The sequence below is a fragment of the Sphaeroforma arctica genome (assembly GCF_001186125.1).
Source record: "Sphaeroforma arctica JP610 unplaced genomic scaffold supercont1.6, whole genome shotgun sequence".
Lineage (NCBI taxonomy): Eukaryota > Ichthyosporea > Ichthyophonida > Sphaeroforma > Sphaeroforma arctica.
Genome location: NW_014040552.1, coordinates 223,866 through 237,827, shown reverse-complemented (window position 1 = coordinate 237,827; position 13,962 = coordinate 223,866). Strand labels below are relative to the sequence as shown.

The window sequence follows — 13,962 nt, the reverse complement described above, 5'->3', positions numbered from 1 at the left end:
GCATATGGGTGTGGGTGGTTGTGTGTGTCTGTATATATATATGTATGTATATGGGTGTGGGTGGGTGTGTGTGTCTGTATATATATATATATAAATTGGGTGAGTGTGTGTGCGTGTGCGTGTGCGTGTGCGTGTGTATATATGTATATGTACTTTACATGTAGTTCTACTTTACATATACATAAAAATAATAACTATGTATACACGATATATATATATATATATATGAATATATATATATATTTATATATACAAATATATGTGTGTATGTACATGTATATGTATAATAGACTTATACATTAATATATATATGTACATATATAGTTATACATATATATATATATATATATATATTGCCTTTATCTTTTTCACATGACATTCCCATCCATATACATTTGTATCTATATTCGTGTATATATGCAGATAGACAAGTATTTATGATATTTGTTTTAGCATTAACTTGTATGTAATAAAAATATTTGTATACATGATATCCTTTTTATCATTATTATTATTTTTATTATATACACATATATGTGTGTGGTTATATATATATATATATATATGCATGCATGTCTGTCTGTCTGTCTGTCTGTATATGTAAATGTAAATATACGTAAATACATATATGTAATGTATATATATTTATATATATATATGTATATGTATATATATTTATGTATTGCATATATATATATATATCTTGTATAGAATTGTATAGAATTGTACATAAGCACCACTCTGTACGTAAACTTACCGATACATACTTATATCCATTATGGTACCGTCCTCGTATTTCGTAAATGGTTACAGCACTCGTGTTTTAATTAATTTTCATCCACATGAATAGGATTGTGCTGTCGTTTTTGAGCAGTCCAAAAAGAACGCATTTTGCCCTGGACTTCCACATGTATGCCATAGTTTGATCATGTGCTTATTGCGTTAGCTGGTACTTTGGCGACTAATAAGTATCATATTTGTTTGTTCACTACTTGCTGTGTAGGATTCGACAGGAATGGGACTTTACAGTGGGAATAACTATCGGCTTCGCACCTTAAGGCTGACCCTAGGGTGTATCGGTATATATATTATTTCTAAATATGGGATCTTCGGATACATATCCAATAGTATACTATCAGGGGAAAGAACACATTCTCTATATACAAGCGCACGCGGCGCTGACAATGGAACCGATGTAAGGAAAAGGCCGTTGAACACATTGAGCCGAATTGACCATCTATCATTAGATAGTGGTGAACTAGCCCAGCCTGAGAAGCACCTGGACAAGCCAAAGTTGAAGCGAGGGCACGATACTGTGCCAGATCTCACACATGATCGGTTAAGTGTGTTAAGTGGTGATCAACCAACCAACACAAGGGGGAGCGTGACAGGTGATAGTCAACCAATAGACACAAATACGGATGCATCGAATTCACTGGACGAAATCAGTCATACAGCACCGTTTCGAGACGTAAGTGCTGCTCGGCAGGGTGGCAATAAGACTGTAACTTCAGCGCACACATCGAGACCCGCGCGTATCTCGTACGTGTTCTTGACGCATGATTCGCTGCCGTTGTGGGATGTATGGACCGAGTACTTTCGCACCTGTACAGAAGGGAGCTATGACATTGTTGTACACTCCCAACTACCCATGACTGTACTGGGCGGGCCTGAAGTACACTATGTAGCACGAAGCCAGATACTGCATGGTCCGTTGCGATTCAGTGTGAACATGCTACACGCATCCTTCCACTTGTACCGGAGTGCACTAGAACGCGGTTGTGGTGTCGACGATGCATTGGACTGTGAAGAAAGTCAACTACCCGACTTCATTCAGCTGCTTAGCGACAGTTGTGCGCCAATCATGACCTGTCACGACGTGCACGCCTACACCGGGGATTATCGAGGTGCCAGTTTCGTCGAAGCCGAGCGCAACCCGTACAACGGTCTTCTCAAGGGCTCACAGTGGATAGCTCTAACCGGAACCCACGCACTAGAACTGGTGCGGAACGAAGACAGGATAGTGGACAAATGGGACGGATGGGGGGGGGGGGCGCCTGATGAGTATGCCATCCCCGATATCATGCAGGAGCTCAAGCTGCCGATACACCATCGTGTGTTGACCTTCGCGGTGTTTAAGATTGATAGCACGTACAGGTGGTTCATAAGACTGGCCAAGAAGCGGAAAGTCCGGCTAGCGCAAATAGGAGACTACTCACATCCTTCAACATTCCAGTCAACGAAGAGCGTAGCGCTGATGATGTGGGCGCTACAAGGTAACAACACTATGGCTTTTGCGAGGAAAGTGGAACCTGGCCCTGCCAGCGATTATATAATAGAGACTCTGAAAAAAAGGCGGAAGTTGCTCAGAATAGACGGACAGGAAAGGGGGAAGGATGTCAAGGAAAACTAGCGAACAGAATAGTTTGTATGCACACAGGATAGTGTACAAGCATCTTGACACTATAAAGAGCAGGTCATAAAACCACTACATTCGGAACTGAGTCTTCGGCTGCTGTACATTCGTATTCACCGTCTAGACAATCCGACAGTTTACTTGGGCAGTTTGTCGTGCTTTGTTTTTAGTACGAGTGCTGAAAGTCTGTGCAAAAACGACACGATCGATTTGGTTGTACCAAGTTACCGACGTGTCGAAAAATTGATCCATTGAAATTCTATGACTGACGATCGAGGTAGTCTGTTTAACTTCTGCCCTTAGCACTTTATTACTAAAAACGTTCACTTCTACAATTGATACAAAATTAGCCCTTTCAGGTGCATTGATGGAGAATATGGGTACACACTGTAATATTTTGCAACTTCGAATCTCAGCAACATATATTGCAAGTAACTGTGTACACACCAACTTCCCTTTGGATATTGTAAAAACCTTTTTGGCAGGCGATATTCTCTTATACTACAATAACAGGTGTTCAAGTGGACAACTCGAACAACTTGAACATCCGTACACCTTACGCCAAAAGTCTCAGCCTCTCAGGTTGGCTATTATGAGCTATCCAATGAACATTAAATTAGCTATTCATTAAACTTAATAAACTGCAACATATGCGCTCTGGACTCTCTAAAAGTTACAACACTCACTCCACACTGAAATATCAAGGCTGATATATTCTGTGATTTTGGCTTGGTATTGGGGTTATTCGTCATGCAAGGATGAGGATGTTACTCCCAGAAGAGAGAGTCATCTAAATGAACACAGTATATAGCCCCTTGGCGACCGGAAAAGTCTAGACTGAAGCATACAGCCATACTCACGTGTGGCCTAAAAACATAATATAAACGATCACTTACTATTATATGTGTACAAAAATATAAATCATCAGCCATCTGGAGGCTGAGGAGGGTGTCAACGTATTGTCAGGTCAGACCGTGTCACACATTTGATCGAACCTAGTAAATAAAGTAAGCACTTTTTTTGTGATCACGAATTATATATATTATAAAATTATATATATATATATCATCCGTAAGTGGCTGAGAGCTTTTCTTATCCTCACTGCGACGCTGTCTGAAATCTGAAGTGAACGAGACAAGGATACGATGGGCCTGATAATAAGCTTGATAGTGTACATCTACGAGGATCTCGTACGGGTATGGCGCTGCGTGCTGTTTGCCAGCGTGTGATTTTAGCTATAACTGAAGTTATGTTTTTGGAATTCAAGTTTATATGTGCCATGGCTGCATCTTTCTCTTGAAGTATTGCCGTGGTTATCGTTATTGCCGAGCACTTTTCATTGTTAAACCCTCAATTCTGTAGTAAAGTCTATAACACTTCAAAGCCCATCGCGGAGTGAGCTACATTCATAATATAGTTTGTATGCCATTCGTTCAAAATCTAGGTGTTGCAAAGTGTGCTTGTATGTGAGTCTGACCTTGAATGTAAGTAGTTAAATATACACACGTGACCAATACTGTCCTCGCATGATACCCTCGCCCAAGCGTAGGTTTTCTCGCCCCGAGATGTGGTCCTAGACAACATCAAGGATGCCATGACACAAGCGGACTCGTACAAGGATTGGAAGAACGCTGCATCCGATTATGACCGCCGTGTGGGTATGTGTCATTTCCTAGTGAGCTATAGCGTCCACCATTAGTCTGGTACTGAGTGGTTGCCTGCTTTCTATTCCTAAGGTGTGCATGCGGAGGCAGATGGAATATTAATCTCTGCATGTTGTTTTAAAGAAGTATGAAGCGATTGTCTCTGACGCTGTACCGCAGCAACGAGTTCATGTTATAGCGGTATTTGTATTACAAGATATTTGTGACGCGGTCCTGTATATAGGTTTGATGTGAATATACGAGTGTCAATTCGGAGGATAGTTCTCAGACTACAAATCAACACTACTTTGCTGTAACAAATAGCCATACCATACACCTGATACAAATATGTATTAGCTATTAAATACCCTCTGCACGTATACTGAACAGTTGCATGCAATGTCTGACCATCATATCCGTTGCGGATCACTTCAATGCGATAAACTCGGAAATTTCAGCCTCCACGGTTCTAACAGCCAAGTTCTGTTTCAATGCAGGGAACGATAAATGGCGACGAGAAGAAAAAAGTGACGAGTATGATTACCAACTGATAAGGAGAAGACTGGACGCCATACAAGATGCGATGGATAAAGACGATATCGAGGCGCTGGTCTATTTACTGCGATCGGGACTGGTGCGTGGGCTGGGTGGTATGAGTGGGGGCTCACTCCAACTGCACGCCATGGCTGGCACGAAGGACTTGATTGAGGAATACATTGATACAGTATGTGAGTGTGTACCAGGTCTAATTGAATATATGAAGATAATTGCGATCTATATATTTATATATATATGTTGTCTGTGTATGCGTCTGCGTCTATGTCTGTGTAGTCTATGCTAAAAAGCCGCTAGCCTACTGTTTGCGATCGGGTGTTGTGCTTGAGACGAAGTTTATGTAAGGGCATAGCAATTTACATATAGATATGGGTTTGAAGGTGTGGAAGTCTGGCAAGCCTAGGTCACATACTTACAACTTTTTTATCGTTCTTACTACACTACAGATGTGCACAGCTATTAAACACTTGTCGCAGATGCCAGACAATTTCTTCGCACCCATCACAAAGCAAAGATTCTTCACCGATATGCGGCAGGTAAGCGTAAATTGTCTGGGTTACAAATACAAATCATTCAATGGGGCTATAGATATTAATATTTTTTACAGCGCCAATCTGTGGCTGTCCACGGTAGCTCTCGTTGACACTGTACTGGCGCGTATTGCATACTCAGCGCCACCCCGCTGTTTAGAGGTGCAAACAGACGTCAAATGCGATATAATGTCAAAACTATGATTTTGATACTGGCATGCTACGTTTACTAGTATATGTAAGTGTATATTGAACTATGCCACGGCTTGCGGCCGTAACAAATTGCACAGATCAATCTATAGCTTCCTCGCGTGGACGGTGCATTATCCGATGTAGTAGCACCAAAGTTGACGTAGCCATTCAGTGTGCACACAGCTATTCTGAATACGACACTAAAGACTTGTGTGACATATGTGGTTTGGTCTATTGCAGGCGTATGGGCGGTCCGCACTTCTCTTGTCAGGAGGATCGGCTTTGGGGTTGCACCACTTCGGCGTTATCAAATGCATGCACGAGGCACACGTACTACCGAAGATCATTTGCGGAGCCTCCATCGGAGGTGAGTTTCATCCGTTTGCTTGCGCGTTCGATGAATGCACGAAGTTGTAATCTAGTGTATATCATTACACGTTACACCTGTCGCTAGAGACGCTAGAGTGTGGTTTGCAATAAAGTTTAAACCCAAGACAGCACGGTTCGAAGACAAGCGTGCTGCTTAGCACATGACAAATCAAATCTCTATTCGTAAGTATATAGGTTTGAAGTGTTCCGAGCCTTGTCTGCCATACCAAGAGTCGTCTTCAACTGTATCAACCTAGTTTTTTATTTATTAATCTTTATGGATCAACACCCGCTGCCGACCCTATAGTGCGAGCACCGGATCTGTCAGTCACTGTGTGCTGATTCTTAATCCCTCATGCCCATCTGCCTACCCCATACTTCGATGACATATGCTGCCATAATTGCAATGTTCAATGACTGAGTAACGCCAACAGGTTGTAATACTCACCAGTACTAGTATCTGCTGTATTTCTGAAATCTTACCCAAAAACAAACAAAAATCATGCATCCTCTCTACTTCAGCGCTACTGACTGGCCTGCTGGCGGTACATACTACCGAGGAGTTGCCCCGGTTATTCGAACCAGACGCTTTGACATTCGAAGCCTTCGAAAGGCTCGGTCCAGGAAGCGCACGTCGGAAAATCAAGCGGTTCTTGAAGCATGGTAAACTTTGTTTATGATGCACGTTCCGACTTTGTTAGTGATGCAAAAGAATCATTGAACACTAGTCTCACACCGTATTATGTACTGGGATGCCTTTCGTGAGTTGTAAGCTTGATTTCAGACTTGTTAACGATGCAAAAGAATCATTGAACACTGGTCTCACACCGTATTATGTACTGGGATACCTTCGTGAGTTGTAAGCTTGAGTCCAGACCTTGTTGATGATGCAAAAGAACAATTGAACCTCACACCGTATTAAGGACTGGGATATCTTCGCGAATTGCTCGTCACTTTTTTTTTTGCGATGACCATAGAGCCACATGGTCAATTAATTCTGCACACAAAAATGGATCTTGTACAGAAATTGCGTTTGTAACGTTGGTGATATAATTTTCTGATCCGAAACAGGTCACCTCATGGATGTCGATCGTCTCCAGGAGTTCTGCATATCGAATATTGGAAATTACACATTTCTAGAGGTATGTGTGTACCTTCCCCGTGCCAATATGAAAGTCAAATAGCGAAGTTTCAGTCTGTATGATCCTGATATTCTCATTCAATCCGCCTGTCATCTATACCATCATTTTTTACGTTCTACTTGTTGGTGTATGAATATCTAGTCGGATGTAGTGAGTGTATTCAGCGAGCCTCAACGCTGGTGCTAAACTTTGAGTTTTAATTTGGGCAGTCGTGTCTTCTGCAAACAACACTGAACGAATTATGTATATAGGGTACCATATGCTTTTACAAGTATCGCAAGCTGAAGAAAGGGAATCCTCTAAATGAGGAGAGTATACTGAAGGAGTTAAACGTTAAGTACTACGAGTGTATCCCTTACCTGCTGAGTACTGTGTGAATCGGATCAAATGTATCAGTTGCCGCGATTGTCTAATATGGTACTGCTTCCAGTTCATTAAAACTAGTTGCTAGGCTAACCAAAAAGAAAGAGAGTCTGAGAGTAATCTCATGTGTCTACACCAATACCGTTCATTCGTCGTAGCATAACAAAGAAGCAAGGTCAACTGAGGTTAAGATGTTGTGGGCTTATAGAATAGGCTCGAATAAACGACACAGATATAATGTTCTGCAGGCCTCTAACGAGCATAAACTGAATACTGTCATACATTACTAGGCATACCACCGGACATTCCGACCGGTGAATATCGCCGTGGTGGGGAAAGAACGTGATGAAGTACCCTGGCTGCTCAACTATCTGACAGCACCAAATGTTCTGATTTGGAGTGCGGCAGTAGCCTCATGTGCAATGCCAGGCGTGTTTGCTCCTGTGGATATACTGGCTAAGGATCATGAAGGTAAGACCAATTATAAGTTGATCGTTTCACCTCGATTTATCTACTTACTTAGCTCTCAGATTCGGAACATATCTCCAGCACAATTGGGGTTTTGGGTTGGTAATATATCTTGTATATATTCTTTCAACACGCAATACACCTCAGGCAACATCGTGAAGTGGAATCCTTCGAAGCACTACTTCTCCGACCTGTCTCTTGAGAACGACCTTCCGATGACGCGGCTGTCTGAGTTGTTCAATGTGAATCATTTCATAGTATCGCAAGTCAATCCTCACGTCGTCCCTTTCCTCAACTTATTTATGCGCTACGATAAAGGTATGCTACAGTTCGGCCAGATTTTTCGCTTGAAATCGCTCGAAATACTGTTTGTGGTCTGTATACAAATACTGCATCTGATAATCACTTATTTAAACTCTTATTTGCGTTTTTCCCTTCATGTAGACAAATTCCATTGTGTATTTTTCTTTGAGAAGGTGAGAGACATCGTCATGTCTGAACTTCACCATCTCGCGATAAACTTTTCAATCCTAGTACCTCGGTCCTTCAACTTCTTCCAGGTATGTTCGACGCACCATTTAAACTATAGCACTCTTATGTTCCGATGTGTTTCTGAAGTGCATAATTATTCTTTGACAAGATGACTTTATCTGAGCAAGGCGCCGATTTGTGTGTGCGCTTGTATTCGTCCACTAACCATATCCACGCATCACATACAGCATGCTCTATCACAAAAGTATGTAGCGGACATCACTATCACGCCTGAGCTTTCGTACGATACCGATTTGAAGAACCTGCTACGCAACCCTTCCGAGGATTTATGCAGGCACTCGATGTTAAGAGGGGAGCGCTCCACATACAAATGTATGTTCGGATTCAAAATGGTTTGGCAGAATTTAGCTAGATTTAATTGCACGTGCGCATCTATGTATGTATTATATATATATATATACGTCTAGGCCGTTAGGCGTTGAAGGTAATTAGCCTTTGTATCTAGCAATGCAATGGTTCTAAACATTGTTATCTTGTTGTCTCCCCTGCTGGCAGATTTACCCCAAATTGAAATCTGTACCAAAATCGAAACCTGTCTAGAGGATTGTCTACGTGAATTTAGACACGCCAGTGATGCACGCAAGGCGTCTAAAGATGATGAGCCAAGTGAGGATACGACGTCATTGTTAGCTATATCTGCGCCTTATGACGTACCGGAGTTAGACACACAAACAGACCCCTACGCAACCCCGCGTAGGTCAATGTAATGAACATATTCGAGCAATAGCGCCTACGACTGGCTCCCAACGATCGCGTTTCTTTCGAGCCGAGGACTATGTTTTTTATGTCGCACGAAAACTATGAATAAAAAATTGCTCATCTGTGCCAAGATCTTCGCATGTCCTAAATTTTCTGTTTAATCGTGTAGAGATTCGTGACATCCGGTCGTAGACCTATGATGCGACACTCATAGTCGCGGACGTACAGTTTTTTATAAGTCACCAGCATTTGTATACACAAAAGTATGCAACTTCAAGGGCAAGTTTCTCACTTGACATCCTGCAAGAAGACAAAAAGCGGCACATCATCACTATCCTCAGGATTCTCCCCTCAAATTCAAAGGCTCAGCCCGATTTGATTTATCACAACGAAACTTTTTTCTTTTTACAAATTCGAGTTTTTGGTGCACAAACGCACGTGTACTATGAAAGACACTTGAATGCTCTGATGTAAAGACCATGGGAATACATATGATAGCTTATAACACTATCAAGGAAATTTCAGAATCCATCGTGCACACATTTGATTTGAATTTCGTGAAACATTAACATAGATGACTTTCATCAGTGACTGAAAGACGCGTAACACTACTTTAATAGGTGCTAGCTCAAGTTACAAATATTTTCTGAATGATTAGAAAGTATTTACATGAATTTTTTTCAGGTTTATATGCAAGTGTCTGTACTTGCATGCATGCAATCGTTAACGCGTGTTGACAACGATTCTTAACGCATATTGATGTGTTAGGTTTGCTTATTTGTGTCTATTTGTGTATATGTATTGATCAAAAATCATTCGAATATAGTATTCGTGTATATGAAAATGTATCTACAGACATAAAATTACTTTAAAAAAGTGTGTACACGAATATAAACATACACATTTTAAATATGTAAATACACAACTATCGCGGCGAAAGCTCTGTAGTCGAGCTAATTTGACCTACAGTCACAGAAGTCACCCCTATTTTATATATAACCTAGTTTAAATACAGCGGTTTAATTCGAACCCAGTGTTTTAAAAATGAATATATATTGCCATATTTGTAGCCATTATCTACTATTCAATTGGACCACGACCGACATTGGGAAAATTCCATAGAATTCTCAATAGATTTGGGTCAGTTTCGTTAAAAAATTATTTCCGATTTCAGCTAAATGTATGACGAAGTACGAGCCTCAAGTCCTTAGTTGAGAGGGCTGGGGCCTGACTCCTGAGGCCCTGAGCCTCCACCTTGACACTCGAGACTCGAGAGTTCGAGTCTTTCTTGGGCCTTGGTCTTCATGGTCCTAAACAGTAAACTCTTAATCCAGAGACCAGAGACAGAGGGTCATGAAAATTCTTGGGATATCTCCAATTTCGTGACCAGTGAGAGCCACCCAAAAAGGGCCAGATAAACGGGAAAGCCAAAAAGCTTTTTTTTTATTTAAATGTTGCTACAAATGAAGAAAATTTTAAAATTATCATCTGAACTATTCTGAACTAAATATGTATTTATTCTGAAGACTGATTGATTGATGACAGCAATCGAAAAGTGAAAACTCCACAAGTTCTCATCCCGTTAAAATGGGATATATATTCGATTTATATTTTTTGAAACGTTTATACAAGAGTCAAAGACTAGAACATTTACCTATTATGTGAATTTAAAGAACTCACCGGACCCTGAAAATGCATCCATAGCGGCAACCATTGGGCCGGGCCATTGTTATATAACCGTTGAGCGTAAACGTATATTTATTTAACGTAAAATGTCCTGAGTTTGTAGTCTGCAAGACTGCAACTGAACGAGTGACAACTCAACTTGTCAGTTGTCACTTGTCAGTTGTGATTTCACCTGTGGCTCACTGCGCTGACGCCTGCAAGACGGCCTGACGCTGAACTGGTATTTATTTATTTTTAAATAACTCGGGTCAGTGACGCAGTGATCAACTGGTCAGTGGTCTCACTGGTCACGACCGTCAGCCTGTCAGCTGGAGGAGGGATAAAAATAGTAACAACCCAAACGAGGATTTAAAAACAAAACAAAATAAACAAAACAAATTAAAAACATGGGAAAAATTAAAAATAAAAATAAACAACTAAGAAACTATGCTCCGCATATTCCGGATTATAATTCCACAGGGTCGGCCTATATATAGAGCCAATGCTTGCGTAGGTCTGTAGCATATCTTCACGCGATAGTTTTATCAAACAACACATACAGATACGTAAATAAATTATACAACAATGGGTGTAATCAAACCAAACAACGCTGAAAACGTTTCAATCTCCCACGATGGCGATACCTATTATGTAATCACCGAAGTTGGTAAGTTCATCTATACGGTGGTGTGTGGGCGGGCACTGTATCGTTGAATGCCTTGATTTGTGTAAGCTCTAGCTTCTTTCTGTTTTCACTTAAAACTGCCGTCTTCGGTTTCATCTTTATCTCCCACTTATCTCTATTACAATACCGTCATTGACTCTGTTTCATTTCCCAATTATAACAGGTGAGGTGCAGAAGTGGAGAAAGGATAAGTCTATTGCGATGTCCAATGTTGTCCAGAGCTTTGACATCTTCGTCAAACACGGAAACCAGCAGGGCGAACCCTCTCGCCCCACCAAGTCTGAATTAGAGTAAGTCGCACCAGTTATTAAATGTATTGCCTATTTGCATATATATATATAGATAGATAGATAGATATCTTGACAAGCCAAGCTGTCTGCCTTTACTGAGTGATTGTTTTTCCCATTTTAACGGAGTTTATTATATTGCAGTTGCTATAGATTCTATAGCGTGGTGGTCAGTCTCAGGTATTTTATACATGTCTTGTATTCTCGGTGCAGATTCTTGATTAAACATTGATATCTGCTGCATCGTCCTGCGGTGGCTGTTCGTATCGTCAAATGTTGCCCTTGTACTTAAGTGTGAAGCTTAGTTTTTGAGTGTGTGTTGACCTACGTAGTTCAACTAGCATATTTGTCTATAGTAGTTGGTTGAAATGGTGTGGGTTACGGAATACACTGTCTCTACCAGGGTAGCTTAGTTGTTGCATATGTCAGAGTTCCAACTTCCTTCGACGATTGCCACAAACAAGGATAGTTCATCCATTGTTTGACAGTTAATCGTAGTTGTTCTATTTAAAAATTCTTATTGCAAACCCTCCCGCTCTATTTTCTAGATGGTAAATATTAGAACAATATTTCTAAATAGCCATTGTTCTGTTTTTTTTAATCTATCCAGTTCTGCCTTTGGAACGCACCAACAAGACGATTGTATTCAGAAGATTTTAGAAACCGGAGAAATCAAGTCCGGACCTGGCATGACTAATGTCGAAAGCGAGTTCATCAAGAGAAATTAAATTAGGATTGTTACGTGTAATGACCGTGCTCAGTAACGGTTGTCATTAAAAGGGTGTAATCAAACAAATCTAATCGTGCATTTCGAGTGTACTTTTTAAAACATATATATTTACCATGCGCTGAATATTTACTTCTATAAGTGCTTATGACACTGATTGGTTAGGGCAGGTCAAATAAATATGGCAAGTTACATCGCGTTTGCATTGCTCTAGCGCGCTTTACTACATAGGCCTGCTTATATAGGAAAGACATGCGGAGTGTGAGATGATTGGGCTTTCTCGTGACTCGAAGGTAAGCGCGTTCAGGTAATCATATGATGTCAAATAACTCGAAACCTGTTTGTGGCTTCAAACTTATTTGGCCGTTTCTACAATAGTAGGGTTTAACCTTGCCGCCTGGGGACGATTGGTATTGTTTGCAGTATACTCGTAGTCTATATTCAGAACGGCCCGTTTAAATCCATGTACCATTATTTATATTATTTTGCCTGCTATCTAGTTTTCATTGTGTCCAAGCCTTATGCTATGTAAAAAATTGGTTAGTGTCGTACTCCATCGTTCACACTTTGTGCAGTATGGTTCCATAAGAAACCTTCATGAGATATTTTGTATCAAAGATATGCCCGGCTGTGAGTGTAGTCGGCTCTACTCACAAAGCTACACTTACACAAAATTATGTGCTTGCGTATCCAATTATACAAACAATTGTTAAACGATATCAAAATACTCTGATTTGCTATAAGTAGATAACATAGAATAATCATTCAGACAATGGCGAGTATTTTGTCGTGTTATAAATTCGGTGTAGCATATAATATAGTTTCGATACAAGTTAGGGAGACAGTGAGTGATTTGTTACGTTACAAAGTGTTTACTAGTAAGCTCGCTTACACTGCCCAAACCCTGCCGGCTCCGTATGGGTCTGCCTAAATGTCTCGCTATGACCGCCCGGGAGGTCCGGCACAACAACTCCACCTCCTTCGGATCTACCCACTGATCTAGATGGTACTGGTACTGCCGGAAGTCTACCCTGTGGTACGAGTCCGAAACCTGTCACAAAGTGAGTGTTGAACCAAAATATGAGTGTTGATAACGTTGCATCGGTTAACCTAGAACCTCAGTTATCCGGAATGCTGCACGCGGATGCGTTTGTACAATCACTTCGAGTAGGTATATCTGAGGCTCCAATAGAACTTTACCGCAATATACTCGACACAAAACAGATATGGATAAACTTCATTATTTTGCGGGGGGTTTTCATCGACAAAAAACTCGTACCTCGTTGTGACCGATTTGACTTCGTTTCTCGTTGCGCCATGAGACATACGGAACATCCGCATACTGCATCCACACGGAGTGTATGTCACTCGTGGCGTTGTAGCCTATCAGCTCGATTAGAGCCGAGTGTGTACGGTTAAGAAATAGCGATATGTCCAGCTCAGGTGCATTCAAACCAACGAGAAGCTCGGTGGATCTGTTCGAGAGATAATGGAGTACGATGAGAGATTGGCGTGTAACGCCTAAGGACTATGAATGAGAATACAATAACAATCAAGTCAATCATGTCTAAGAAAAGTGTATACACGTACTTCCGTTCGTACATTTAAATGCTGTTTATCATGCGCTCATATGTGCAAATACCATTATTGGAAGAAAAGAAAAGAAATA

At 40.9% G+C, this 13,962-nt stretch overlaps 4 protein-coding genes across 4 annotated transcripts in view; 3 read left to right on the top strand and 1 right to left on the bottom strand.

Annotated features, from left to right (window-relative positions):
- SARC_00244 (hypothetical protein) overlaps positions 1–2,888 on the top strand; it is a 4,188-nt gene extending 1,300 nt beyond the window's left edge. The window contains exon 2 of the mRNA XM_014306100.1: positions 1,004–2,888. Within this exon, the coding sequence (XP_014161575.1) occupies positions 1,016–2,413 (1,398 nt within the window). The 5' untranslated portion in view covers positions 1,004–1,015 and the 3' untranslated portion in view covers positions 2,414–2,888. The remainder of the gene's footprint in view (positions 1–1,003) is intronic.
- Positions 2,889–3,517: 629 nt separating this feature from the next.
- On the top strand, positions 3,518–9,903 carry SARC_00243 (hypothetical protein). The gene is made up of 12 exons (XM_014306099.1): positions 3,518–3,612; positions 3,966–4,074; positions 4,557–4,783; positions 5,061–5,150; positions 5,577–5,703; positions 6,228–6,368; positions 6,777–6,847; positions 7,501–7,681; positions 7,826–7,996; positions 8,123–8,238; positions 8,398–8,542; positions 8,726–9,903. The coding sequence occupies exons 1-12, from the start codon at positions 3,562–3,564 to the stop codon at positions 8,935–8,937; spliced, it is 1,641 nt and encodes a 546-aa protein (XP_014161574.1). The 5' UTR covers positions 3,518–3,561; the 3' UTR covers positions 8,938–9,903.
- Positions 9,904–11,064: 1,161 nt separating this feature from the next.
- On the top strand, positions 11,065–12,362 carry SARC_00242 (hypothetical protein). The gene is made up of 3 exons (XM_014306098.1): positions 11,065–11,261; positions 11,443–11,569; positions 12,177–12,362. The coding sequence occupies exons 1-3, from the start codon at positions 11,180–11,182 to the stop codon at positions 12,292–12,294; spliced, it is 327 nt and encodes a 108-aa protein (XP_014161573.1). The 5' UTR covers positions 11,065–11,179; the 3' UTR covers positions 12,295–12,362.
- Positions 12,363–13,079: 717 nt separating this feature from the next.
- SARC_00241 (hypothetical protein) overlaps positions 13,080–13,962 on the bottom strand; it is a 3,473-nt gene continuing 2,590 nt past the window's right edge. The window contains exons 5-6 of the mRNA XM_014306097.1: positions 13,573–13,768; positions 13,080–13,344 (exon numbers count right to left, since the gene is read on the bottom strand). Coding sequence (XP_014161572.1) covers positions 13,150–13,344; positions 13,573–13,768 — 391 coding nt within the window. The 3' untranslated portion in view covers positions 13,080–13,149. The remainder of the gene's footprint in view (positions 13,345–13,572; positions 13,769–13,962) is intronic.